Genomic DNA, 27,086 nt, shown 5'->3' with positions numbered 1-27,086 from the left:
CTCCCCTTCCACCCGGAGGAGATGCTGCCTTGAGATGCAGGGCAACAGGAGCTGGTCTCAACCACACCCACTCCTGGAAGCATACTGTTTTCCACTGCTGCAGAGGAATTGAAGAGAAAGTCTCCAATTCCTGGACCAGTTCCTGGGACTTAATCCTTTTCATCTGCCATCCCAGCATAATACTCAAGAAGGTTAAACATTTCTTTAAATCTTGCAAACCTTTTCCCCCATTAAATCTTTCATCTGGTTCTGATTCTCTAGCAAGTCCAGTTGGTGCTTTCTCTTTCTTTCCTTCCCCTCCATTTCCTTGGCTTGCAGTTCCATGGCTAGATTCTGGGTCTCAATTTCTTTGTTAGATTCTATCTGTTTTGGTTCCAAAATTATCTGGTGTGCATCTTGTTCAGCTTACTTCTGGACTTCAATTTCTCTTATCTGTACTTGTCTTAATTCCAAAAGTCTTTTCGTTTTCTTCTGCTTGAAGTCTAAAAAGCTCCAATTTCACAATTATTTCACTATTTTCACTCATCTTACTACTTTTCTGTCCCTACTTCCCTTTCCCAAAATAAGCAAACAGAAAATAACAAACTGGTAACCTCTTTGACTGATGAAGTGCAAATCTTACTCAGAACAACAAGCTATGCATATGACTCTGTCAAGGCTCCTTCCCCACTCTGAACTTTAGGGTAGCTTCTAAGCTTAACTACCAGCTTAGATCTGGTCCACTGCCACCACTCCCAATGTGCTAATTCCCTTCCCCGGGTAGCCTTGAGAGACTCTGCACCAATTCCCCGGTGAATACAGATCCAAACCCCTTGGATCATAAAACAAGGAGAAATTAACCATCCCCCCCTCCTTTCTCCCACCAACTCCTGGTGGATCAAGCTCCAACCCCCTTGGATCTAAAAAACAGGGAAAATCAATCAGATTCTTAAAAAGAAGGCTTTTAATTAAATAAAAAGGTAAAAATCATCTATGTAAAATCAGGATGGAAAACAACTTTGCAGGGTAATCAAACTTAAAGAGCCCAGAGGACCTGTCTAGCCTTAGGTTCAAAGTTTCAGCAAACAGAGGTAAACACTCTAGCAAAAAGTACATTTACAAGGTGAGAAAACAAAGATAAAACTAACACGCCTTGCCTGGCTGTTTACTTACAAGTTTGAAATATGAGAGACTTGTTCAGAAAGACTTGGAGAGCATGGATTGATGTCTGGTCCCTCTCAGTCCCAAGAGCGAACAACCACCAAAACAAAGAGCACAAACAAAAGCCTTCCCCACCCCCACCAAGATTTGAAAGTATCTTGTCCCCTTATTGGTCCTTTGGGTCAGGTGTCAGCCAGGTTACCTGAGCTTCTTAACCCTTTACAGGTAAAAGGATTTTGGAGTCTCTGGCCAGGAGGGATTTTATAGTATTGTACACAAGAGGGCTGTTACCCTGCCCTTTATAGTTATGACATGCTCCCCAAATCACAGATAGTGTTGGACAGCTGGTTCCACACTGGCTGTGATTTCTTCCTGCAGCTCTAGGAGAAAATAAGACAGAGTTAATAAGACACATGCACCTTTAGATATACTACTGATTATATAAAAACTAACAATATGTCCCACATTCCAAGAACAATTTTTAACCAGTTGATTCTGGGAAACTTTCCCAGGAGAGTGCATCAGCCACTGTTAGAAGCTCCTGAAATGTGTTGTATTTCAAAATCAAAATCTTGGAGAGCTAAACTCCACCGAAGAAGTTTTTTGTTATTCCCCTTGGCGGTATGAAGCCACGTTAGCACAGCATGGTCGGTTTGTAGTTGGAAACGTCGTCCCCAAATGTATGGGTGTAGCTTTTCCAGCGCGTACACAATGGCGTAGCATTCCTTTTCGCTGATTGACCAGTGGCTTTCCCTCTCAGACAGTTTCTTGCTGAGAAACATGACAGGATGGAATTCTTGATCTGGTCCTTCCTGCATTAAAACTGCTCCCACACCCTGCTCGGATGCATCTGTGGTTACAGGAACGATTTGTCAAAGTCTGGGGCCCTTAGCACAGGGTCAGATATGAGTGTCGCCTTAAGCTAGTTAAAGACCTTTTGACACTCATCAGTCCACTGAATTGCATTTGGCTGTTTCTTTCTGGTTAGGTCTGTCAGTGGGGCGGCGATTTGGCTGTAGTGTGGTACAAATCGCCTATAATATCCGGGCACGCCTAAGAAGGATTGAACCTGTTTCTTTGACTTTGGAACCGGCCACTTTTGGATAGCATCCACTTTGGCCTGTAGGGGATTTATAGTTCCTTGACCCACCTGGTAAGTCACTCTGTTTTGGCCTATTTGAGACTTTTTAGTCCTGCCTGCCTGATGCGCTCGAAGACTTTTTCCAGGTGCTCCAGGTGTTCTGCCCATGAATCAGAAAAAATGGCCACATCATCGAGGTAGGCAACTGAAGATTCTCCCAATCCCACTAGGAGACCATCTACAAGTCTTTGGAAGGTGGCGGGTGCATTTCGCAGCCCGAAAGGGAGAACATTAAATTCATACACCCCTGCCTGGGTGACGAAGGCTGACCTTTCCTTGGCGGGTTCATCTAGTGGTACTTGCCAGTACCCCTTGGTTAAGTCTAAGGTAGAAATGAATTGGGCATGTCCCAATTTCTCCAATAGATCATCTGTGTGTGGCATTGGATAGTTGTCAGGACGAGTTACAACATTTAGCTTACGGTAGTCCACGCAAAAGTGTATTTCCCCATCTGGTTTGGGAACTAGAACCACTGGAGATGTCCATGCACTGTTAGAGGGGCAGTTTATACCCATTTGTAGCATGTCCTGGTTCTCCCTTTTTATAGCAGTTTGGGCATGAGGTGACTCTCGGTAGGGTGGGGTTCTAATTGGGTGAGCATTACCTGTGTCAATGGAGTGGTATGTCCGTTCGGTCCATCCTGGGGTGGCTGAGAACATTGGCGCAAAGTTAGTGCACAGCTAAGGATCTGCTGCCGCTGCAGACGTCCAAGGGTCACGGAGAGGTTCACCTCTTCCACGCCACTATTGCTTTTTCCTTCATAGTAGACACCTTCAGGCCACTCCGCGTCATCTGTTTCCTGGGCTGTAAACTGGGAAACCTTTAATTCTCTGGAATAAAAGGGCTTAAGAGAATTAACATGGTATACCTTAGGCTTTATGTTGGAGGTGGGGGCTGCTATGAGATAGTTAACAGCTCCTAGACACTCCTGGACCGTGAATGGTCCCTCCCACGATGCTTCCATTTTATGGGCCTGGAGCGCCTTTAAGACCATGATTTGGTCTCCTACTTTGATGGACCGTTCTCTGGAATGTTTATCATACCAGGCCTTTTGCTCTTCCTGAGCATCCTTTAGGTTTTCTTTAGCAAGGGCTAAAGAGTGTCGGAGGGTGCTTTGTAGGTTGCTTACAAAGTCTAGAATGTTAGTTCCTGGAGAAGGCGTAAACCCCTCCCATTGCTGCTTCACTAACTATAATGGCCCCTTAACCTCGCGGCCATACACAAGTTCAAATGGTGAAAACCCTAAACTGTGATGTGGTACAGCCCTGTAGGCAAAAAGCAACTGCTGCAACACTAGGTCCCAATCATTGGAGTGTTCATTTATGAATTTACTTATCATGACCTCCAAAGTTCCATTAAACCTCTCCACCAGGCCATTGGTTTGATGGTGGTAAGGGGTGGCAACCAAGTGATTCACCCCATGAGCTTCCCACAGGTTTTTAATGGTCCCTGCCAGGAAATTAGTTCCCGAATCTGTAAGGATGTCAGAGGGCCAACCTACCCTGGCAAAAATATCTGTTAATGCTTGGCACACACTTTTAGCCCTAGTGTTGCTTAGAGCTACTGCTTCCGGCCATCGGGTAGCAAAATCCATGAAAGTCAATATGTACTGCTTTCCTCTGGGTGTCTTCTTTGGGAAAGGACCCAGAATATCCACAGCTACTCGCTGAAATGGGACCTCAATTATGGGTAGTGGCTGGAGAGGGGCTTTGACCTGGTCTTGGGGCTTTCCCACTCGTTGGCACACCTCACAAGAGCGGACATAATTAGCAATGGCCTTGCCCATTCCCTCCCAGTGGAAGGACTTCCCCAACTGGTCTTTGGTTCTGTTCCCCCTGGAATGGTCACTGGGATGATCATGAGCTAAGCTCAAGAGCTTTACCTGATACTTAGTGGGAACTACCAACTGTCTTTGAGGATGCCAGTCTTCCTGGTGCCCACCAGAAAGAGTCTCCTTATATAAAAGTCCTTGTTCTACAACAAACCGGGATCAGTTAGAAGAGCTGAGAGGCGGTGGGGTGCTCCATGCTGCCGCCCAAGCTTTCTGAAGGCTGTCATCTGCTTCCTGCTCGGCCTAGAACTGTTCCCTTGATGCTGGAGACATCAGTTCCTCCTTGGACTGTGGACTTGGGCTTAGTCCCTCAGGAAGTGAGGCAGGTGCTGGGGTTGTTTCCGTAGACTGTGAACCACTCTCTGATGGTGCACTATGTTGTATTTCAGGCTCTGGCTGAGAGGAAGCATGAACTGGAATTGGTTAGGGCTATGCAGGATAACCCTAACAACCCCTCTCCAGGTACCACTTCCCATCCCCAGATGGCAGACTCTACTTGCTGCGCCAATGTGACAGGTTTCCCGCAGGGTGCCACCTGGAACTGGGGTACCACTGAGCCCCCTGACCCACCAGCCTGGGATCCCTTTCACTATGTGCTGCTACAAAACCCTCCAGACTGCACTTTCACCAGAATACATACCCAGCTGCGGTTACAAGCAGGCTCTGTGACCATCCCCTACATAGAAAAGGTACTCCCAGCTCCTCAGGCACGCAACCCCTCTGGAATATAAACATAAAATTATACTGCCTTGCACTGCACAGGGAACTGTACAGCGTAAGCTCATAAAATTCACCTCCTCCCTCAATGTGGAGAGGAATATGCAACAGCCTTTTGCCCCTGAGTTGATTCCCACACACTGGTTTATATAAAGCAAAAACAAGAGATGGTGGAGTGCTGTGCTGGAGGAAGGAGGGCACAAGAGACATAACATGCAGGCAGGAGAAAAGGTGAGAGGGAATAACAGAAAGCAGCAGGAGCTGCAAGGAGAGAGCGGAGGAGGAGCCTCTTATGTACCTCTCTAGCACCCCCCTGGACTGATTAACACCGCTTCTCAGGGAGCTTCCTGTTTCCTGCTGCTTCCCTGAACCCACTTGAGGAGAATAGGCAGTCAACTGAAGTAGTAGGAGCCAGTTAGGCCCTTAAGACGCTGACATCTTCCCTCACTCAGGCCCTGCTACCAGCCTGCTTATTTGTCTCCTTCAATTGAGTGTTGAGAGTCACTATTGCTGGTACAGAACAGCAGTCATGAGTGAAAGACAAAAATGCCCCTTTAGAGCAGCATTCAGAAAAAGAAAGAAAGCAAAGGAAGCTTTTCTATCTAAGCAGGAAGGAGCTCTCCTGAGATACATAGATACAAATGTTCACGGTGAGCGTTCCGCCCCCAGTGAGGATGTGAGTGGTGAGGAGATGCCTGATCTTCCAGTTAGTCAGAGTGCAGGTGACCTGGCAGCTACTGCAGCATCCATATCTCCATCTCAAATGGATGTAACCATGCACATTCCTGAAGAAAAGTGTAGATCAGAGAAGAGTGTGGTGGAGCGCAAGGAGACTATGGACCCACTTGAGCAGTAGCCTGAGGGACTTCCTTGTACTGCATGGGCCACAACAAGTGAAAAACTTAATGTTCCCCAAAGACAATGAAAATAGAAGTTTCCATCCAACACATTACTGGCGTGAAATCCCCAATGGTGACAAAGTGGAGAGGCCATGGCTTAGGTACTCAAAAACCCAGAATGCTGCATACTGTTTTTGTTGCAAACTCTTCCAGTCTAATGTTCCAAGCCACATTGGGTTCTACAGGAACAAAGGACTGGCAAAATCTGGCTACAAATCTGGCATGCCATGAGAAGGCAGCAAATCACCAGAGAGCATTCCATAGGTGGAAAGGACTTGAGATGCAACTAAGTTAAAGACCACCATAGATGATCAGCAATCAAGAGAAGATTGCATCAGAGTGTCTTTACTGGCAAAATGTTCTGAAAAAGCTTATTGCCATTGTGAGAATGCTTGCTACCCAAAACCTAGCACTGTGTGGCACTTCAGATCAGCTGTATGTGCCAAACAATGGAAACGTCCTTAAAATTGTGGCACTGATGGCTGAGTTTGATGCTGTACTCCAGGAGCATCTACGAAGAGTCACCACACAAGCAATGTACACACACCACTACCTTGGAAAAACAATTCAAAATGAGATCATAATGGCAACAAAAGTCAAACAGAAGATTGTGGCAGATCTGAAGCCAGCAAGATATTACTCTTATTCTGGACTTCACACCTGACATCAGCCATATGGAACAAATGACTTTAATGATGTGTTTTGTAACAACAACAGAACCTAGTGAAAATGTCCCTGCAATGATGACTGTCAGAGAATTTATTGACATTGATGACACTACAGGAGCTGGTATGACAAATGTGCTTCTTAAAAAGCTGGAAGATACAGGAATTGCGATAGCTGACATGAGAGGTCAGGGCTACAGCAATGGTGCCAACATGAGAGGAAAGAACAGAGGAGTGCAGACACGGATCTGAGAGTTAAACCCTCAAGCTTTTTTTGTCCCATGCAGTTCTCATTCATTGAACTTGGTGGTCAGTGATGCGGCATCAGCTTCTAGTGAGGCTACTGAATTTTTTAATGTAATTCAAAGCAGCTATGTATTTTCTCTGGATCAACTCATTGATGGAAAATTTTGAAGCAACATCTGGGAACATCCTCTCTGACACTGAAACCACTGAGTGCCACACGAAGGGAAAGTCGAGTGGAGGCGATAAAGCCTATCAAACACCAAATTGGGAAGATAGATGATGCCATAGTTGCCATTATAGAGGATAATGCTATGACAGGAACTGTTTGAGGGAGAATAGTGGCAGAGGGAAATGGAATCACCAGAAACATACATAACTTCAAAATTCTGTGTGGCTTAGTGTTGTGGCATGATGTACTGTTTGAAATAAATATTGTAAGCAAGAGACTCCAAGGTGTTGACCTCAATATATCTGGAGCAATGGAACAACTGGACAAAGCAAAGTCATACCTACAGTCTTACCGGTCATATGAGGGATTTCAAAACATTCTGAAGAGTGCACAGAAGTTGGCAGAGGAATTTCACACTGAAGCTATTTTCCCACCCATTCAAGAATACAAGTGTTACCGAAGAAGACATTTTGATTACGAGGCATGGGATAATCCCATAAGAGACCCCAAACAACAATTCAACATTAAATTCTTTAACCAGGTGCTAGATTGTGCAATACAGTCAGTTGAAGAACGTTTCATGCAGCTCAAGAAACACAGCAGTATATCTGGGATGTTGTATGATATTCCCAAACTCCTCACTATACCTGAAGAAGACCTACACCAGCAATGCAGGGCACTAGAGACAGCGCTGACACATGATGACATGTGCGATATTGATGCGAGTGATTTAGGTGATGAACTGAAAGCCCTTTCAAGATACGTTTCAGCAGGATCAACTCCAAAGGCTGTTCTGGAATATATGTACACAAATAAGATGACCACCCTCTTTCCAAATGCTTTTGTTGCTCTGCTCATACTTCTAACACTTCCTGTTACAGTTGCCCGTGGAAAACGCAGCTTCTCCAAGCTGAAGTTAATAAAAACACATCTACACTCCACAATGACACAGGAGAGGCTAGTCGGCCTTGCAACTATCTCAATAGAGCGTGAGCTAGCCCAGACTCTGGACCGGGGTCAGCAACCTACGGCATGCCTGCCAAACACGGCACGCGAGCTGATTTTGAGTGGCACGCTGCTGCCTGCCCGGTGAGGGGAGGAGGAGGAGGAGGGGCGGAGGGGCCGGAAAGCACCACGCTGGGGGAAGAAGCGGGGGAGGATGGAAGCTTGGCTGCCGCAGGACCAAGCTTCTGCCTTCTGCCGCCGGAGGGGAGAGTGGTGTGGGGGGGTCCCGGCCCCCCGCCCCACACAGCCCCCCCGTCCATCACTCTCCCCTGCAGGGGCAGGAGGCAGAAGCTTGGTCCTGCGGCAGCCAAGCTTTCCCCCTCCCCCGCTTCTTCCCTCAGCGTGGTGCATTACGGCCCCCTCCTCCTCCCCCTTCCTCTTCCTGCCCTTGCGATGGGGAAGGGGAGCGGAGCAGAGCTGAGGGTGCTCCCTGCTCCGTAGAGCAGGCAGAGAGAGGTAGGGACGGGCCTTGGGGAAGGGGGTGCAACAGGACAGGGTGCTGGGAGCACCCCCACGAGCCGAGCACCCCAGCCTTCTGCCCTGCACCCCCACACACCCCCAGCCCTCTGCCCTGACATCCCCCCAACACCCAGCCTTCTGCCCTGCACCCCAACACCTCCCCCAGCCCTCTGCTCTGACCTCCCCCCAACACCCAGCCTTCTGCCCTGCAGCTTCATACACTCCCAGCCCTCTGCCTTGACCTCGAGTCCCCCCAACACCCAGCCTTCTGCCCTGCACCTCCACACACACCCCAGACTTATAGAGAGAGAGACCTTCTAAAAAACGTTAACATGTATTACCGGCATGCGAATCCTTAAATTAAAGTGAATAAATGAAGACTCGGCACACCACTTCTGAAAGGTTGCCTACCCCTGCTCTGGACCTTCAGGAAGCAGTTCAAATCTTTGCAATCAAGAAGGCACAGAAAGCACCACTTTGATTATTCAAAGAGATAAAAATGCCAGTGTTTACTATGCAGACAAGAAAAGTTACATTTGCTGTTCAGGCGTTTGAAAGTTAAGTGTTACTTAAAATTTTTGAACAAGGCATTTTAAGTTGTTAGTTCTCCTTTATTGGGGTAGGTAGCAGAGCAGGACCATGACAGGAGTAGAACAGGAAGAAGGCAGAATTGAGACCTTTCAAAGTTTTGGCCCAAGTGAGAGGGAATGGGAGTGTCATTTGAGCTCCCCGCCTCAGGTGCCAAAATGTAGTGGCCCAGCCCTGAGGGTGGGAGAAGGGGGGATTTTCAACAGGGGGTGGGGAGGACAGGGGCGAGGAGGGGATGGGGGAAGAATGGGACTGGAGACGTGACTGGGGCCAGAGGGTGGGGCAAGGGATAGGGGAGAGTCCGTGGCTGGGGGCCGGGCATAGGGGACATGCAGGGCCTGGAGGCTGGGAGGGCAGGGTGGGGGAGGGGAAGGAGGTGGGGCTAGGGGCAAGGGTAGGAGGTGGGGCTGGGGCTGAGCCAATTCTGTGAGCAGTGAGCTCTGTGAGGGTACATGGAGTGGGGGGAAAGGCAGGGGATGGGGGCACAATGGGGCTGAGGGGTGGGGCAGGGGAGAAGCTGGGTCTGGAGGTGAGGCTGGAGGTGGGGCAGGTGCCATGGGAGGAGTGGGGCTAGGGTACAGGCTGGGTGGGGCTACAGGTGGAGTAGAGGATAGGGAAGGGTTGGGGGCTGAGTGAACTCTGTGAGGGGACATGGAGTGGTGGGAAGGGTGGAGGGCTGAGTGAACTCTGTGAGGGGACATGGAGTGGTGGGAAGGGTGGAGGATGCAATGGGGTGGGGGCAGATGAGGGCGCAATGGGGCTGGAGGCAGGGGAGAGTCTAGAGTGGAAGTGGAGATGGTGTGGGATGGGGGCTGAGGATAGGGGAGAGGCTAGGGCTGAAGGCAGGACTTGGTGTGGGGCAGGGAATAGGGAAGGGGCTGGGGCTGAGCGAACTGTGAGAAGATGCAAAGCAGCTGATGGGGGCGCAGCAAGGTTGGGGACAGGGGGATGGGGGTGCAACAGGCAGGGGGTGGGGATGGGGTGCAATGGGGCTGGAGGCGGGGCTGGGGCAGGGGGCAGGATAGGGGATAGTCTGGGGTTGGGGTGGGCTGTAGGGGGGCAGAGGATAGGGGACTCTGAAAATCCCCAAAGCCCTGCAGCCTCTGAAAATCCCACAAATCCCCAAACCTCCAAAAATCCCAGGAGCCTCCAAAAAACCCAGAGTTGGAGCCTCTGAAAATCCCCTAAATCCCAAATATTCCAAAAGCCCGGGGGCCTCCAAAACTCCCATAAGACCCAGGGACTCTGAAAATCCCACAAAGCCCTAAATCCATGGCACCTCCAAAAATCCCAAAGCCAAGGGCCTTCAAAAAGCCCCAAAATTCCAAAACCCTGGGGCCTTCCAAAATCCCCAGTGTCACTGAAAATGTCAGAAGTTCTGGGGCATTCGAAAATCCCAAAAGCCCCAGGGCTTCTGTAAATTTGAAAATTCATTGGGGTTCTGAAAGTCCCCAAAATCCCCAAAGTTCCAGGGTCTCTGAAAATCCCCAAAGCCCCACCACCTCTGAACATCTTGAAAATCCCAAAGCCCTGGCATTTCTGAAAATCCCGGGAAGTGCAGGCAGAAGTGAATCAACAATATCCCCTTGCTGACAGAGCCCCCCCATAACCCCATCTCTGCTGGTCAGTGAGCTGGTCTCTGAAGTGCATGGTTCATAATAGGATTCCTCCCCAACTCTGCCAAGAGGCATGAGTCTTTTCTAATCCCCAGCTTGACAAAGCCAGAAGACCTCAAAGCCCTAGGAAACTATGACTCTTAGTGTCAAGGTCTTTTCCTGCCAGTGAGTGTGGATCTTTCTGCAGCCTGACCCCACCCCAGGCAGGGCATTATAATCACTCCCAGAGATTAAACATGCTAGAAAAACAGAGATCCTCTTGGGAACCATGTTCATTGACACTGAGAACATCTGGCTTGCAGCTACACCCTGGGTGTGTTTGTGAGACAAAGGCTGGGAGCAGCCTGGAGTCAGGGACTCCCACCCCACGCTAACAGCTCATGTTGAGCTTGGAGACAGCAAATTACTCAGAGAATGGTAAAATCAGGGTTCAAGCAGAGGAACCAATGTCTCCCCTATTCAGACTAGCTCTAGACCCACTGCTCTTGGCTCTACATTCTGCTGGAAGTGACTTCTCCATCCTCCATTTGGAAACCTCTCAGCACTGGCGCTTGCCAATGATTTGCTCCTGGTAGGTGATATGTGGCATGAACAAGGCTATGGGGACCCCTTGGCCTCTGGAGCCAAGCCTGGAAATTCCAGATTCCTCCTAACACCTGCCCAGGGTCTGGACACAGGGAGTACCTGCAGATCAAGGAACAATGGGTCATGGTGAACCTCGCCAGCCAGTCCTGGAAGGGATAGAGCAACATGAAAAGAGGCTCAAACACCAATTAGGCCAAAGCAGTGCAATTCCCAGCCTGAATTAGCTGGCAGGCCACCCAGACTGTGCCAGCATTGAGGCCACATCTGTGAACAGCCTGAGCCTCAAGGGAACAATTCAGGAATTGCTCTGCTTACCCATAAACCCCTGACATTACTTGCTTTCCTCCAGGGAGGTGAATCAGGTGATGGTGGTGAGGCTGACTCCATCCATCCCTGCTTGCTGCCTGCAATGACTTACCAGCTCCCCTGCCAGCCCCGGGAGACTCTGCACAGGGATACGCAGCCAAGAGCAGGGATGGGCTGCAGGGGGTCACTGCAGGAGGCCCCAGAAACAAAATCTCAAAGATTGTCAGTGATGATTGACATGAAAGAGACTGAGACCTGGTGATCCTGTCCCTGGGAATGGGGTGTTTGGGCTGTGAGGTGAGTGGGCAATCCCATCCCTGGGGGGGGGGGGGGGGTTAGGAGCTCATCTCCAGGAAGGAGGGTGGGGGATGCTGGGCCTGTCCCAGGAAGGTGAATGATAGATGGGTTGTGGAGGTGGGGAGGGTTGGGCTGAGGGGACAGCAATCCCATCCCCAGTATGGGGAAGGGTGATGGGCTGGGGGGAGGGGAATCCGATCCCATCCCCAGTAGGAGGGAACAGGGGGGGATGGTCCCTGATATGTGGGAGGGATGGTGTGGCTGGGTGGATGGAATCCCATCCCTGGCAGGGCCTGCACTGGGGGCGGGTAGAGCTGGGCATGGGGCTTCCAGGGAAGGGGGCAGGGGATGAGCTGGGGGTGATCCCATTCTAGGGAAGAGGGAGGGCTGTGGGGGAGTGATCCTGCAGAAAGCCATTCACAGGGTCACTAAGATCAGTCACTGGGGCTCCCATGTCCCCTTCCCCCACTCACTGCTCCTCCCAGCTCTGCCATGGCTCCTCTGGGCACCCCAGACCCCCGTCAGTGCTGCAGAGGCACTGCAGCAGGTGCCAGTCTATTTCAGGGAGCTCCTGGATTGGCCCAATCCGGCTTATGGCTCCAGGCGGGTGTCTGAGGAGTTAAGCTCCGGATCCCCGGGGTTTACTGACAAAGGCAATTAGTCTCTGCTCTTTGTATGCACTAACACAACATGCTACCTCCAAGGCTATTAGCACCAGCAGAAGGCTGCAAAGTCGAGGGTAATTCCAATTGATACATCGAGGACAGTGGCCCCCAGCCTGGCACCTGTGCTTACCCCATCAGAGACACTCCCAATGGCACATCTGGGCCTGACATGGCTGGGGCAGGGGGAACCTTGGCATTCCCCACATGGTGGATTGCAAAGCTGATGGGAAAGAGGCACTCTGCAGTTCATGCAGTGGGGACTGACAGCCAGGACTCCTGGGTCAATCCCCAGATCTGAGAGGGGAGTGGTGTCTAGTGGCTAGCACGGGGCTAAGAGTCATAGTTATAGGCCAGAAAGGACCAGGGTGATCATATAAGCTGACCTCTTGTATAACACAACCCTTAATTAATTCCCATTTAAACTAGAGCAGATCTTTTAGAAAAATATCCAATCTGAATTTTAAAAATTGCCAATGATGGAGAATCCTCCACGACCCTTGGTAAAATTTTCTAGCAGATCTGCTCTAGGAATTATTGTGGGGCAGTTCTCTGGTCTATGTTATACAGGAGGTCAGACTAGATAATCACCATGGTCCCTTCTGGCCTCGGAATCTATGAACCTATACATTGTGCTGTTAACAAATTTTGCCTTATTTTCACTCTCCATTTGTTTAGATTTAACTTCCAACCACTGGATCTTGTTATACCTCTGTCTGCTAAATTAAAGCGATCATTACCAAATTTATTTTCCCCATGTAGGTACTTATAGACCCTTAACCTTCTCTTTGTTAAACTATACTGATGTTGCTCCTTGAAACTATCACTATAAGGCATGTTTTCCAATCCTGTAATCATTCTCATGGCTCTTCTCTGAACTCTCTCCAACTTATCAATGTCCTTCTTGAATCACGGAGCCCAGAAATGAACACAGGATTCCAGTAGCAGTCATATGGCTCAGCCCAGCCAACAGCATGACCATTTTCTAGTGCAGGTGACTGCTGAGCCTTTCACTCATTTTGCTAATGTTGACCTGTTGAAATGGTGTGTCAGTAGGAAAAGCATGAGGCAGCACATGGTGAATCTCAGGCTGAACTCCCAGTAACCAACCAACCAACAACCCCCATCAATCAACTCACCCCTACAGTAACCAACAAACACCTCCAGTAATCAACCAACTCACCCGTGATGAGCAAACAACCATCTCAGCCACTAATAACCAACCAATCTATCCTCTAGTAACCAACCAACTCACTCAAGGTCCATTAACAAACTAACCAACTCAACCCCTGTTAACCAATCAACCAGTTCACCCTCCTGTGAACAAACAACCATCTCAAATGCTACTAATCAATCAACCAACCCATCCACTCACCGGTAACCAACCAACCAACTCAGCCCGCTCCGAACAACCTGCCAACTCAAATTCAATTAACTGAGTGTTTGAGCACGCAAGGCTGGCAATGCCATCAGCTGAATTTCTTTGTTTTGAAGACACTTAACCCGAAGACTCCCGCCCCTGTGAAATGACCAGAAGTAAATTAATTAAAAAATCATAGAAATTTCTGAAATGGAATTCAGAGATAGGGGGCCAAATGTCCTGACTCTTCCATTTGGATTCATTACCTGGACCCAAGCCACCCTCAATCCAATCTAAACCTGCCAGTCCCCATCATCCCTCAAGATACACACACCACTTCCCCATGAGCAGCTAGAATCAGCTGGAGCCCAATTAGCTCAACCTGCTTTCCTAGTTCCCCAGGTGCTCACAGGAGAAAACCCCACAAAATCCACTTACTGCCAAACTCTTAAGACTTTTTAACACAAAAGACCCTCCTAAGGTTCAGAGCAAGCACTAACTAGCCCAAAATTGCTTTACAAACCCCTATAGATTACTTCAAATGCCACAAAAATGCAACGGTCTCTGGGGTGGGTCACAGCAGCTGTTTAGTCAGGGATCTAACAGTCTAGTCAGCTGTTTAGATGGGATGCTAGGGCTGTTTGTATGAACTCTTACTTAGTCCTGGTCAGCAGCGCCCTCAGGCCATTCCCATACATGGGCCAAGTTCCTGACAAGGTCAGAGGCCACTGTACACTCTCACCAGCTCCTCCAGGCAACCTCAGTGCTGACTGTGACACAGAAGTCCATTGATGATTTACTACTCTATGTCAGCAACTCCTATCAGGCCTGGCACACTCACTACACCTGACACACTGCTTTCATAGTATTTATTTATAAAGAGCATCTTGTAAGGTATTGAATAAAAACCCAGGACATACTTGTCATTAATGTCATGGTGAAATGTCTGTATACACACTATATGATCAAACACAGGGAGAAACAGGTTTTGCCCTAGACAGGAGGGAAGGCAGTTATCGACCTGTTTCCAATGTAAATTAAGCATTGTGGAACCAACACAAGGAAGCCGTATTTGCATATTAAGCCAACAGGCAAACAGGTTGAATGGGGGCAGGGCCAGGATTTGAAGACACAGGAGACTAAAACTTGTCTTTGGGGTCAAAACAATGAATTGAGGGGAAATATAAGGGGAAGCAAAAAGACATGTTGCTATCCATTTCTGAGGGAACAAAAAGGACAGCGCTTTTTGTATCCATGAAAGTTGTATCCTAGCCCTTGGCGCTGGTGATCCTATTGGGATCCAGAAAGTGGGCGGGCGGAAGCTCGCCCACTCCTAAATAACCCTCCTGCAGCCTATTAGAAGTGAGTTATACTCTTGTTTAATCTCTAACCATATCTGTTTCTACCACCCTGACTCAATATGACTTGAATCTCTATCTTTATTAATAAACATCTCTTTGTTTTTTCATAAGTAGAGCTCAGTGCTGTAATATTAAGCGAAGTGTAAATTCTTAGTTGGATTAAAAGGATTAAAAAGTCTCTCTGCATATGTAAGGGAGTAGGCACCTGACCCAAAGGGCCAATGGGAAGGCTAGAACTTTTTAAAATTTGGAAAAAAACTTCTCCTTTGTCTGTCTGTGTTGTTCTCCCAGAGAGTAGAGTCAGGGTTGGAATTATGCTGTAAAAAGCCTTGGGCCAGGTATGTAAAATCACTACATCATACCTAGAAACTACTCATTTGAATATGAGATATGTAAGTAGATCAGGAAATGTCTAGGAAGATGCAATTAGGTTTATCTCTTTTATTTCTTTAAAAGAACTGGGCCATGTCTGCTCCAAGAATGTCACTTGCACACCACAGGAAGGTTGGTGTTTCACACTCATGTGGCACTATGTATTCACCTACATGGCATAGGGAAGCACAGAACCTGCCCTGGGGGCTGCAGATCTAAATATAGGAGGCCCTGCCTGAGTCTTCAACTGCCTGAAGCAACAACTGGGAGAAGTGCAAATTGGCTTGTTTCCTCAATGGAACATTAGTTCTGAACCCTAATGATAACAAACTGCTTTGTCATGAGGGTGTAAAATGTACTGATGCTAGAGCCCAATCAATGCTGCAGGCTGATGCCCAATTCAACAGAACCCCTGTTTTTTCAAAATGATCTTACATGTCTGTGAACTCCCACCATTTGTTATGGGTCACAGGCCTTCTCTGCAAATGGCTTACCCCATAGCTCCCACCATGGCCTTTCAGTCTCTGATGGTCCCGTTTTCACTAAGAACCCTGGCTGCACCTGGCTAGGAGAGTCACTCTGCTCTAAGAGCCAGCTCAGCTAAAGGAAACTAAGGGGGCAGCTGGAGCACATCATTCCTCACACCACAGGCACATTCTTCTGGTCAGGTTACTAGAAACCCAGCAACTGTAGACCAGGCCCCTTGGCCTAACATGAGAAGTTGTGCCAATGGCATATAACATGGACTGTTTTGTTAGAACAGAAGCCAGGGAATCAGAACTCCGGGGTTCTATCCCCAGCATTGAGAGGGGAGTGGATTCTAGTAGTTAGAAGTGGGTGGGGAGATGGCAGCCAGGGCTCCTGAGTTCCTTTTCTGTTTGGGGGAGAGGTGGACTGGAGCTGCTCTCAGACAGGCCTGGCAGCTCAGCTGGGTGAACAGGTGTTACTTATTTAACACAGTGCAGGAATCCTAAGTGGTTGATCAGCAAGGCTGTTGTCACCCTAATCCCTTAAGGCTCATCAATTCCTGCTTGGCTGCGAGCAGCTTGCAGCTCTGATCCTGAGAAAGGCTATTTAACACAGCTGCTGCTTTGGCTCTGACTCCTAACAGCACTGGCCAGCAAAGCCACACCACACACACAGCTCTGCCACTCCCCTCATTGCCACAGCTGCCCCCCAGCCAGGGGGCAGCATAGGTAGGGCCTGAAGTGTCCCTCCCAACAAACCCCTCTGGAACTGAGAGAACAAAAAGGGTGGATGTAACCATAGGGTTACCATATTTCAACAAGCAAAAAAGAGGACGGGAGGAGCCCCGCCCCCATCCTGCCCTAGCCCCGCCCCTGCCCCTCCCACTTCCCGCCCCCCTCAAAACCCCCAACCCTCCCCCTGTTCCTTGTCCCCTGACTGCCCCCTCCTGGGACCCCTGCCCCTAACTGCCCCCCAGGACTCCACCCCCTACCTAAGCTTCCCTGCCTCTTGTCCCCTGACTGCCCCCTCCTGAGACCCTCCCCCCATCCTAACTGGCCCCCTAGGACCCTACCTGTACCCTGATTGCCCCAACCCTTATCCACACCCCCACCCCCAGACAGACCCCTGGGACTCCCACGCCCCATCCAACCACTCCCCACCCCCTGACAGCCCCCCCCGAACTCCCGACCCATCTAAACCCCTCTGCTCCCTATCCCCTGACTGCTCCGATCCCTCTCCCCACCCCTGCCCCCTGACAGCCCCCCCCAGAACTCCCAAACACCCCCTCCGCTCATTGTCCCCTGACTGCTCCCTCCTGGGACCCCTGCTCCTAACTGCCCTCCTGAACACCACCCCCTATTTATGTACAGGCGTGACTACCTGCCCTTTCCTGGTTATTATACGCGGCCAGTCCGCATCCACATCCAGTAGTTAAAAAAAAACATAAACTAATAATTTAAATTGGAATTTCATCCATTAATAAGTATTTATTATATAGTTAAAACCATTCTATTGAAGGCCAGATATTAAATAACACTAAATATGTTAATGTTCAAAACAATATTAAAAATTTGAAAATTTAGAGCATGGAAACCAAAATAGCTAAAATTTAGTTTTGGCAAGATACACGGAATGGAAACTCCGGGATCTTTACCTGTCACTGAATATAGCCATCATACCAATAGTGGAATATAAAACAAGTCTCCTTAAAATTTTTACTCCTGTCCATTCCCAATATACTATATACTCTCCTTAAAATTTTTACTTCTGTCCATTCCCAATAATTGTAACAAATCATTATTACCTTCACTCCACTCTCTGGAGCCTCCCTGTTCCTTGTCCCCTAACTGCCCCCTCCTAAGACCCCCCCCCCCCCAAAACTGCCCCCCAGGACCCTACCCCCTACCTGTACCCTGACTGCCCAAAACCTTCTTCACCCCCCAAAAAAGCCCCCTGTCTCTTGACTGCCCCCTCCAAAATCTCCCTGCCCCTTCTCCTGCCCCCTGGCCCCCTTACCCCACCGCTCAGAACATGGTGTTGGGCTCTGTGCGGAGCCGGACACGTGGCTGCGCTCCCCAGTGCAACACACAACCCGGTCCCTGCCCCTGCACAGTGCTGCCGGAGCGGGGCGCTGGGCTGCAGGGGAGGAGGAGCTGCCGAGGCCCGATGCAAACGGCCCGGCAGGCCGGCCGGCTCAGAATGCAGGGAGGGAGGAGGAGCTCTACAGCTGCTCTGGAGTCCAGCCCGGCAAGCTGCAGAGGGAAGGACTCTGGCTGCCAGAGCCCCATGCGAGCGGCTGACTTTCCTGCAGCCCTCCCAGCCGCGCCTCGCTCTGCATGGGAGGGAAATCCCGGACATTTTTAGTGATTTACAAGTTCCCCCCCCGGACACTATTTTTAACACAAAAAGGAGGACATGTCCGGGTAAATCCGGACGAATGGTAACCCTCTGTAACCAGGACAGAGCAACATGCTTAAACTGCAGGGCACAGCCCTGGGGCAGACTGTAAGACCAGAGGGACTACTGTGATCATCTAGTCTGACCTCCTGCATAACACAGGCCATGGGACTTCCCTGAATTAATTCCTATTTGAACTACAGCAGATAATTTAAAAAACAGCCAATCTGGATTTAAAAATTGCCAGTGATGGAACTCTACCATGAGCCTAGTTAATTACCTTCACTGTTACAAATTTGTACTTTATTTCTAGTCTGAATTTGTCTAGTTTCAGTTTCATCCATTGGATCTGGTTATACCTTTTTCTGCTAGACTGAAGAGACCTAGATACATTTCTGTTCTCCATGTAGGTACTGTGATCAAGTCACCCCTAACCTTCTTTCTGTTATGCTCCTTGAATCCATCACTGTAAGGCTCCTTGAATCCATCACTGTAAGGCATGTTTTCTAATCATTCTCATGGCTCTTCTCTGAACCCTCTCCAGTTTACCAACATCCTTCTGGAATTGTGGGCACCAGAACTGGACACAGGTCAGACCAATGGTTAATCCCACCCAGTATCTTGCCTTCCAACAGTGGCTGGTGCCAGGTGCTTCAGAGAGAATGAACAGAACAGAACAGGGCAATTTATCGAGTGATCCATCCCTTGTCATCCAGTCTCAGATCCCTGCAGTCAGAGGCTTAGGGATACCCAGATCATGGGGTTGTGTCCCTGATTATCTTGGCTAATAGCCATTGATGGACCTAGCCTCCATGAACTTTCTAGTTTGTTTAACTCAGTTATACTTTTGGCTAGTGGTTGAATCAGTGCCAAATACAGAACAAATATAACCTCCATACTCCTGTTTTGGACTGGGAGTGCAGTGAAGGGAACGGGAGATGTGACTGATTTAGTTGGGGTTTGGTCCTGCTTTGAGCAGGGGGGTTGGACTAGATGACCTCCTGAGGTCCCTTCCAACCCTGATATTCTATGAATGGTGGGTTTGTGATTTGGGGTGGGGGCTGGTATTGCAAGGATGGACCAGGGACAGGAGTATGGTGAGGGGGTGGTGGGCAGAGTGTAGATGAATGTAGTGGGGCTATGGGTGCAGGAGTAGATAAGTGTGGCAGAGTGGGGGCTGGAAACAGGGGGTATACCAGTGTGGTGGGGTGGCGGATGGGGTAGATGAGCCATAGCAGAGTGGTGGTGGACATGGAGTAGACGAGTGTGACTGTGGAGTAGAGTGGGTGGCCGGGGTAGATAAACAGTGTGTGTGTGTGTGTGGGGGGGGGTGGAGTTGGAGGCAGGGAGTCCATAAGCAGTGGGGTGGAGGATGGGGGATAGATGATTATGGCAAGGGGGGTAGATGAGTGTGGTGGGGGCAGGGAGTAAAGGAGCGGGATGGATAAATGTGGTGGGGGTCACGGTGGCCAGGGTAAATAAGCAGGGTAGTAGATGAGCATGGCGGGGATGGGATGGGTGCAGAGGATAGATGAGCATGGTGGGGTGGAGGGCAGGGGGGAACATTTAGGTCACACATACTAATTAGAGAGAAGCAAAGAAGGTGGGGGCACCGTTCTTCGGATTATCCCTTCATCACAGGCCCCACACCCCACTGCCAGATGTGGGTTTCCGCCACATACACCCCCGTCATCAGCCTCACTCTGCACTCAATGTCCACCCGAAGTGCCCGGAATCTGGCCCTCCCCCCAGGCCGGGGTGATTCTGAATTGACCCCGGAGAAACTGAACTCCCGCCGTGTTCATTCAGCTGCCTCCTCCGCCAGCCCCGCATTCGCACTCGCCTTCCCGTCCTCTGCCAGCCAGCGAGACGCCAGGTCTGCGCGAAACTCGCAGGCAGAGCGATTAGCCGCCGCCGCAGGGCACAGAGCATAGAAACCTCCCGGCTTCCGCTCATCGCGGAGCATCGCCGGGGCTCGGTGGGGGAGCGCAGCGTCCTTCAGCTTTCACCCCTGAGCCTCCACCTGGAGAAACTCAACAGCTGCCGCAGGTAACTCCCGGACTTACTGACCTTCTCTTCCAGCTTTTAGTAGTGGGGGTGCTGAAGCCCCGAGCCCTGTCCGTGTCTTGCTCCCCTCAGCTGGGATTGGGCGCACAGGAGGGGAAGGGGGACCCGGACAGGGGTAAGGGCCGGGGGCCCAGGCGTGGGCTACAGCCGGGACTCCGGGCGCGGAGCCCCTTGTGAAACTTGGGGGGTGCTACAGCACCCCCAGTTCTTGCGTCTATCCTTCCAGCGGAAGGGGGCCATCGAGTGTGTGCATTCAGGGGCGCAGGTTCATCTCACCCCTTCACTGCTGCCGTCCCACCCCCGCCCCCCGCCTATGAGCTCCTTTCCCTGCCAGGTTTTGACCTTCGCGACTCTGAGTTTAGTCTATTTCGGGGACATTTTCCTTCAACCCCCATCACTTTTTCAGCTAAAAGATTCTTAAAGGGGGATTTTTGTTCTGAAAGGACCTGACAATTGAACAAATCAACAACTAACGAATTTCCTTCATGCTGAGTTATTTGTAAATCTCTGCAGTGGGTTGCCACTACACCTCTCCTGGTAGCATAACTCCAGTGCTCAGTAATAATCATTAACTCGAATAACGTCCTCGTTATTCCAGCGCTTTGGAAATGGAAGGGATTTTGTCATTCCATGGCTATTAACCCTTCCATCGGTTTGTGATACATAGCTGGAAAGCTGACATGCATGTATAATTTTATTAATAAAATGCATTCATGCTGTTATTTTTTTAAGTAAAGGCATTTATTATTTTTTAATTTGGATGAAAGTTTGCAACATGGTTGAGGTTTATGATTCCTTGCGCACTTTGGATCCTGTAAGGAAGTTCAGCTCTCTTTACTAGCAACTGGTGAGCCAGATGTCTTAAAAAATTTATTAGCAGAATGCAAATATTTTATCAGATACTGGAGGGACAGGAACAATCTTACACTGACAGGGACCTAGAAAGACAGAGGAAATAGACAGGGGAAGAGACGGAAAGCAGGCAGAGACACAAGACAGTGTCATCCACAATTGGATAAACAAATAGCGTTAGATTGGGGATATACTTTTAAAGTTGCTAACTATTTTATCTTGTGTGAATTTTTCCAGCAAATTTTCCTACAGCCTTTAAAAAGATGTTACCTCTGATCTGAATGTAGAGGGGCTATTGGTTTGATAAAGGCTCCAGCTGATCCCAGGGACCCAGCATGCTAGTCTGTCTGTCTATCTATCTATCTCTATCAGACACCAAACACACCCATCTTTTGCTTTCTTGCTCTCTCTCACCATTCTTTTTTCTAATTTTTGGAAACAAGTTTGACAACTGATAGAAAGCCCCCCGCATTATTATCAATAAATCCCATGTTTTTTCTGTAATATAATTAGAATTTTTTTAAGTTAAAGATTTGCCAAAGCAATCCATATTCCACTGGATCCACAATAAATAAAGCAATAATAAAGCAACAAATTGCAGCCCAGATTGTTACTTTGTTCTGATCTAAAAGTCTAGATAGACAGATAGATGCTGTCATGTTTACAGGTCAGCTACAGTCGGGTCACCCTGCTTGCATCCCATCATGTGTTTAGTCTCTTGCCCTTACTCGTCTTGGGGTGCGAATCTCACAATTCTCCCACACTTAACCTGAGATCTGGGTACAATCCCTGTCTGTGTCAAACCCTTCTTACTGAGCAGGTCCACCTGGCTGTCACCAGTGCATCCTCTTAAATCCAGCTACCATATTCAGCAGCAGAAACAAAACTTTGGAGAAAATTTATGTAACCCTTCTGCCCTGTTTATTAGGGTGGATAGATAGACATGTATTTGTAGTGAATTTTGGGCACCTCATCGCTGAGCAAAAAAAAAAAAAAAAAAGCCCAGCAGTTTGGCATTCCCTGGAAGTTTGCACCCCAGGCAAACTGCCCTCCTTGTCCACCCATAGAACTGGCCCTGTAGATGAGTATTGGATGGATAGCTGTATATTGGGGTGGGTGGATGAATGGCTGGATAGATAGATATGGATTGGATGGATAGATACATATTGGATCTATCCATCCAATATGTATATTGGGGGGGGATGGATGGATAGATACATGTTGGATGAATAACTGTATATTGGGGAGGGTGGATAGGTAGATCATATTTTAAATTCTCTTTATTAAAACTCCTAATTATTCACTATTATGGATTGGATTGTCAGATTGTCACCATCCTCCTTGAAGTGTGGACCCCAAAGCCGGATGCAGGACTCATTGTTAGTCTGACTAAGGTCATATCCCAAGGGAGCCCACCTCTCTGCTCCTTCTTAATCTCTCTCTCACCATATCGCACTAGGAGTCCCTGGTCTGCTGGTTCTCATTGGGGCTCCTGAGTCCTTAGGGCCCAGAAATGGTCCCCAGTCCATATGTCTTATTTATATTCTCAGTGCCTAGCTGGATGGCCTGGCATCTGGTCCCCTTTCTAACCATCTCAAACCAATCCACCTTTAGCACATGACCAGTGAGTTGCTTTCTCTGGGTGCCTGACTGGGCCAGCAGAGTCAGCCACTCAAAACCACATGAGATTGGCTTCAAACCAAGATTTTAAAAAGTAATTCACGTTGGCTTCTTTCTTTGCTTTCTGCTTTGTGACCCTTCAGGTGGGGCTGGGGGTTGTCTCCAGCCTTTGTGGGGAAGGAGCAGGGATCACATCTCCAGCCTTCTTGAGGGGGCAGGGATCTGGTTCCAGCCTCCTTGGGGAGTTAGGGTGGGCATAGATCACATCAACAACTTTCGGGGGGGCAAGAGTTTGAGTCTCCAGCCTTCAGGGGAGGTGGGGGTCATGTCCCCAGCCTTCTCTCCACAACCAGAAAGGTTAGAAAGTGCCTTTTCCCTCATGGAGGCTGTGGAACTGAGGTTTTAAGGGAATCAGCAAAGCTGGTGAGTCTGGAGGTCAAACCCCAGAACTGCCATCTCATCTGGCTGAGCCAGGTGGCCCTCCATGGCACTGCCCAGGGCAGAGGGAGAGGGGGTGGGACTGATGCAAAGCTCTGCCTGGTTACTGAGTAGTGGCACTAACGTAATTTCTGTTATTTCTCTCTCTCCTCCTCAGTTTGTCCAGTTCCCTCTGGCTGCCTCCTATAGGCCTCTCCCAACCCCCTGCCCTGTTCCACACTCCCCTCAATCCTCTGTCCTGTCCCTCTCTGTTCCTCACACCCCAATCCCAGACCCATAGCCCTCTGTCCCATACTCGGATTGCTTGTCCCATTCCTCTCATTCCAGCCCTATACAAACCTGCTTCATCCCCCCTCCATCTCATATTCCCATCCCGATCCCCTGCCCTGTTACTCCGTTCTTGCTCTATACACCTCCTGCCCTTTACCTCTCCATCCCATATTCAACCCTACACCATTCTCCGCCCTGGTCCCATCTCCCTACTGGCCCGATGCCACTACCACCACCTGGTCTGTCATTCTTCCCCCCAGGGCAGGTGGCCCGAGTCTGTGAGGTCCTGCAGGAGAGTGGGGAGTTCGAGCGTCTGGCATGGTTCCTTTGGGCCTTGCCACCTACCCTTGCCCACAGGTGCCACCAGGCCCCTCCATGGGTGCCGGCCTGCCCTGAGCTGGAGCTGCTAGACCCCCACACCTCAGCCCTGCTGGCACCCTATTTCAGCCAGGCCTCACCCTGTGGGGCCCCAGGGACCTTGGGGGGCCTGGACCAGTACCCATCATGCAGGAGACTATCATTCTCAGCCTTCCCCAACAGCAACATCCAGCACAGGGCCAGCAGCTTCAAGGTGAGCAGGGCATCGGGTGGTGGGGTAGGAGAGGAAAAGGGTCATGAGCAGTAGACTGACAGTCCCTTGGTGAGAGAATAGACTGTAGGGGACAGTCCCCCACCCCCAGGGAATAGACTGTGGGCCATGATTAAATAGACTGTTGGGGACAACTCTGCCCCCCACCCCCAAGAGGAATGCTCTGTAGGGCAATCCCACCTCCTCCTCAGGTGGGACAGACTGGAGAAGATGATCCTGTCTCCCACAACCACTGCCCAGTGAAAGATTGCAGTGGATGCTGCTGCCCACCAGGATGGTGAATGCTCTATGTATGGCTGGGGAGGCTCATCAGGGTGGGGCATAAGGGTCTCCCTGCTGACCCCCTTCCCATGTTGATATCTGTCCCACTGCCCTTCTTTCTTTCCCCAGGAGAAGACACGGAACCTGCTGCGGGAATGGTACTTGCAGGACCCCTACCCCAACCCCTCCCGCAAGCGCCACCTGGCCCATGCCACTGGCCTTACCCCCACCCAGGTGGGGAACTGGTTCAAGAACCGCCGACAGCGGGACCGTGCTGCCTCAGCCAAGAAAAGGTGAGAGGCCTGAACATCCCCAGGATCCAAGATGGTGCCTGCCTCAGCCTGCAGCACACAGGCCAAGTGGGACTGGATGGGATGCATGGAATATGCAAGGAGTGGGGCTGGGGGAGTAAGGGGTCCTGTGCTGCAGAGAGTGGAGTGGGGTGCTCAGTAGAAGGCACCGTGCTGCTGGGAGCGAGTGGGCCAGTAGAGTGTGCTGTGCTGCAAGGATCATGGTGGAGGCTCAGTATGGGTTGCTGCTCTTCAGAGATTGGAATGGGGTGTCAGTAGAGGGCGCCATTGTTCAGGAAGAGGGGCAGGGGCTGAATAGGGGGCATCATGCTGCATGGAGTCAAGTGGCAGGGGTGCAGAAGAACAGAGGTTATCAACCTTTTTCTTTCTGAGGTCCCCTCAACACACTATAAAAACTCCAGGGCCCAGTGGGAGAGAGGGGGAAATCGGGGCTCCAGGACAAGCCTGGGCCCTCAGGCATAGGCATAGGCATAGTTTGACTTCTGTTGTGGTGGGGGCAGGGGCTGGCGGGGCTTGGGCCATGTCCGTACAGTGGGGTCCAGGAAGGCAGTGCCACCTCCACCCTCTGACTCACCACAGCAGGCCACCCAGCCTGTCTGGTTGTGGGTGATGTGGGTTCAGCTCAAAAAGTTTGAAAACTGCTCAGAGTACAGGGAGGGGATAGCTCAGGGCTGTGTGTGTGTGGGTCCCCCTGCCTGGGCGGCTCTTACTGGCTGCGTGAGCTGAGTAGCCTCTGCAACCTCAGGCACCAGCAGCAGACAGGAGAATGCCGTGGCTGCCTGCTCCATGAAACCAGCCGGAGCAGCAGCTGCCCCTTGCTTATTGGAGAAAAGGTTGTCAACCTATTTCCCACGCTGTGAGGGCTGGTCCAGGAGTGCCTCATGTCTGGCACATGGGATCAGGACACTTGGGTTTTATTCCTTCCTCTGCCAGAGACCTTGTGCAACTCTCTACATCTCTTGGTGCCTGTTTGTTGTCTGTGCAGGGTCCAGAACAATGAGGGCCTGATCTCAGTCAGAGTCTGCAATCTAGGTTGGGGGTCTGTGCAGCATCCAGCACAATGGGTCCCTGATCTTGGATAGGGTCTGGACAATATCTGGCACAAAAGAGGCCCTGATCTTGGACAGGGTCTCTTTGCATGACCATAGCATGGTACTAATAACTTGCAGGGAGGGTATCTGCTGGGAGAGGGATTACTATAATTGATTGGGGCTTTTAATTCTCTAGTTGCGTTATTAATTGCCCCCCAACCCAGACTCCAGAAAGATTCATCATCCCAGCCTCCCAGGGCTGAGAGTCAAGACATCATAGGCCTGAGTGACACCCCATCTGTGCAGGAGCACAGCAGCGCCCTCAGCAGGCAGACGTATCCTACCTCAACCATCAGTGACAGCAAGAGCAGCCTATGAACAGCAGAGACCTGCACCTGGCCAGGGGTGGGCAGTAGTCATTGATTTCCCCACCCCCCACCATCCCCCTTGGATGACATGGAAGGATGTAACCTGCAGGGGGATCCAGCTAGAAGCCACAGGACAAGGATTACCTGTGTAAGCAAAGGCTGAATGAGCTCTCCTCTGACATCTAGCAATGAGCCAAGATGAAAAGATTTCAGGAACAGATTGTATTTGCATAAACATACCTACTCTTTCTAGGTGCACAGCATGATGGAGCTGCTTTGCCAAAGCAATCAGTTTTTGCTGGTGTTGGGTTACAAATCACTTTATTGAATGCAGGGATAATGATATGTTGTTATCCTAATTATATGAGTAAATGGCAGAAGAACTATACTTAGCCTGCTCTGATTGAGGGGCTCACCCTAAACTGAATCTCACTCGCTATGCAGGGATGCCAAAGCCTAGGGCAGAAAAGAGAGGGTAAGAGTGAGCGTTCATGTCTGGGGGTGTGGGTTCTCATTAGGGAGTCCTAGGTATTATTTGTAACTGTTCTCTCTAGTGTATAAAAATCACTGATAACTAGATGCTGAGCGTTAGAGCTGGGGTATGGTAGTGAGGCACTGACTACCAGTGAGGTTCCTCCCATCTCTTAAAATCACTGAGAGCTGTTTTAAGTGGTAGAACCTCAGAATGTGATATTATAGCAGAGAAATGGCAGTTGCAGTGGGTAGTCCTGGCCCAGTGAACACTAGCAACAATGAGCCACTTGCAATGGTGCACACAAACAGAGGCAGTGCTCAACACTTTTGGGGTGAACTCATGTGAACACACCTCTGAACTATGGGTCTTTGCTGATCGAGGACAGTAACTGTGAATAGGGTACACTGGGGAGAGTGGTGTGTTTTTACATTGCAAGATGAGAAACTGAAGCAAAGAGCAATGCCCAGTGTACTCTGAGATGGGTGTTTGCTCATGGTCATATGCTTTTGAATTGTGGTGT

At 49.8% G+C, this 27,086-nt stretch overlaps 1 protein-coding gene across 1 annotated transcript; it reads left to right on the top strand.

The window, feature by feature from the left end:
* Positions 1–23,751: 23,751 nt before the first annotated feature.
* Positions 23,752–26,461, top strand: LOC128835346 (homeobox protein SIX6-like). The gene is made up of 3 exons (XM_054024752.1): positions 23,752–24,102; positions 24,511–24,674; positions 25,948–26,461. The coding sequence occupies exons 1-3, from the start codon at positions 23,752–23,754 to the stop codon at positions 26,099–26,101; spliced, it is 669 nt and encodes a 222-aa protein (XP_053880727.1). The 3' UTR covers positions 26,102–26,461.
* Positions 26,462–27,086: the final 625 nt, after the last annotated feature.

The sequence above is a fragment of the Malaclemys terrapin genome, chromosome 4 (genome assembly GCF_027887155.1).
Source record: "Malaclemys terrapin pileata isolate rMalTer1 chromosome 4, rMalTer1.hap1, whole genome shotgun sequence".
Classification (NCBI taxonomy): Eukaryota; Metazoa; Chordata; order Testudines; family Emydidae; genus Malaclemys; species Malaclemys terrapin.
The sequence above is the reverse complement of the archived record's forward strand: the minus strand, read 5'-3'. Positions and strand labels throughout refer to the sequence as shown.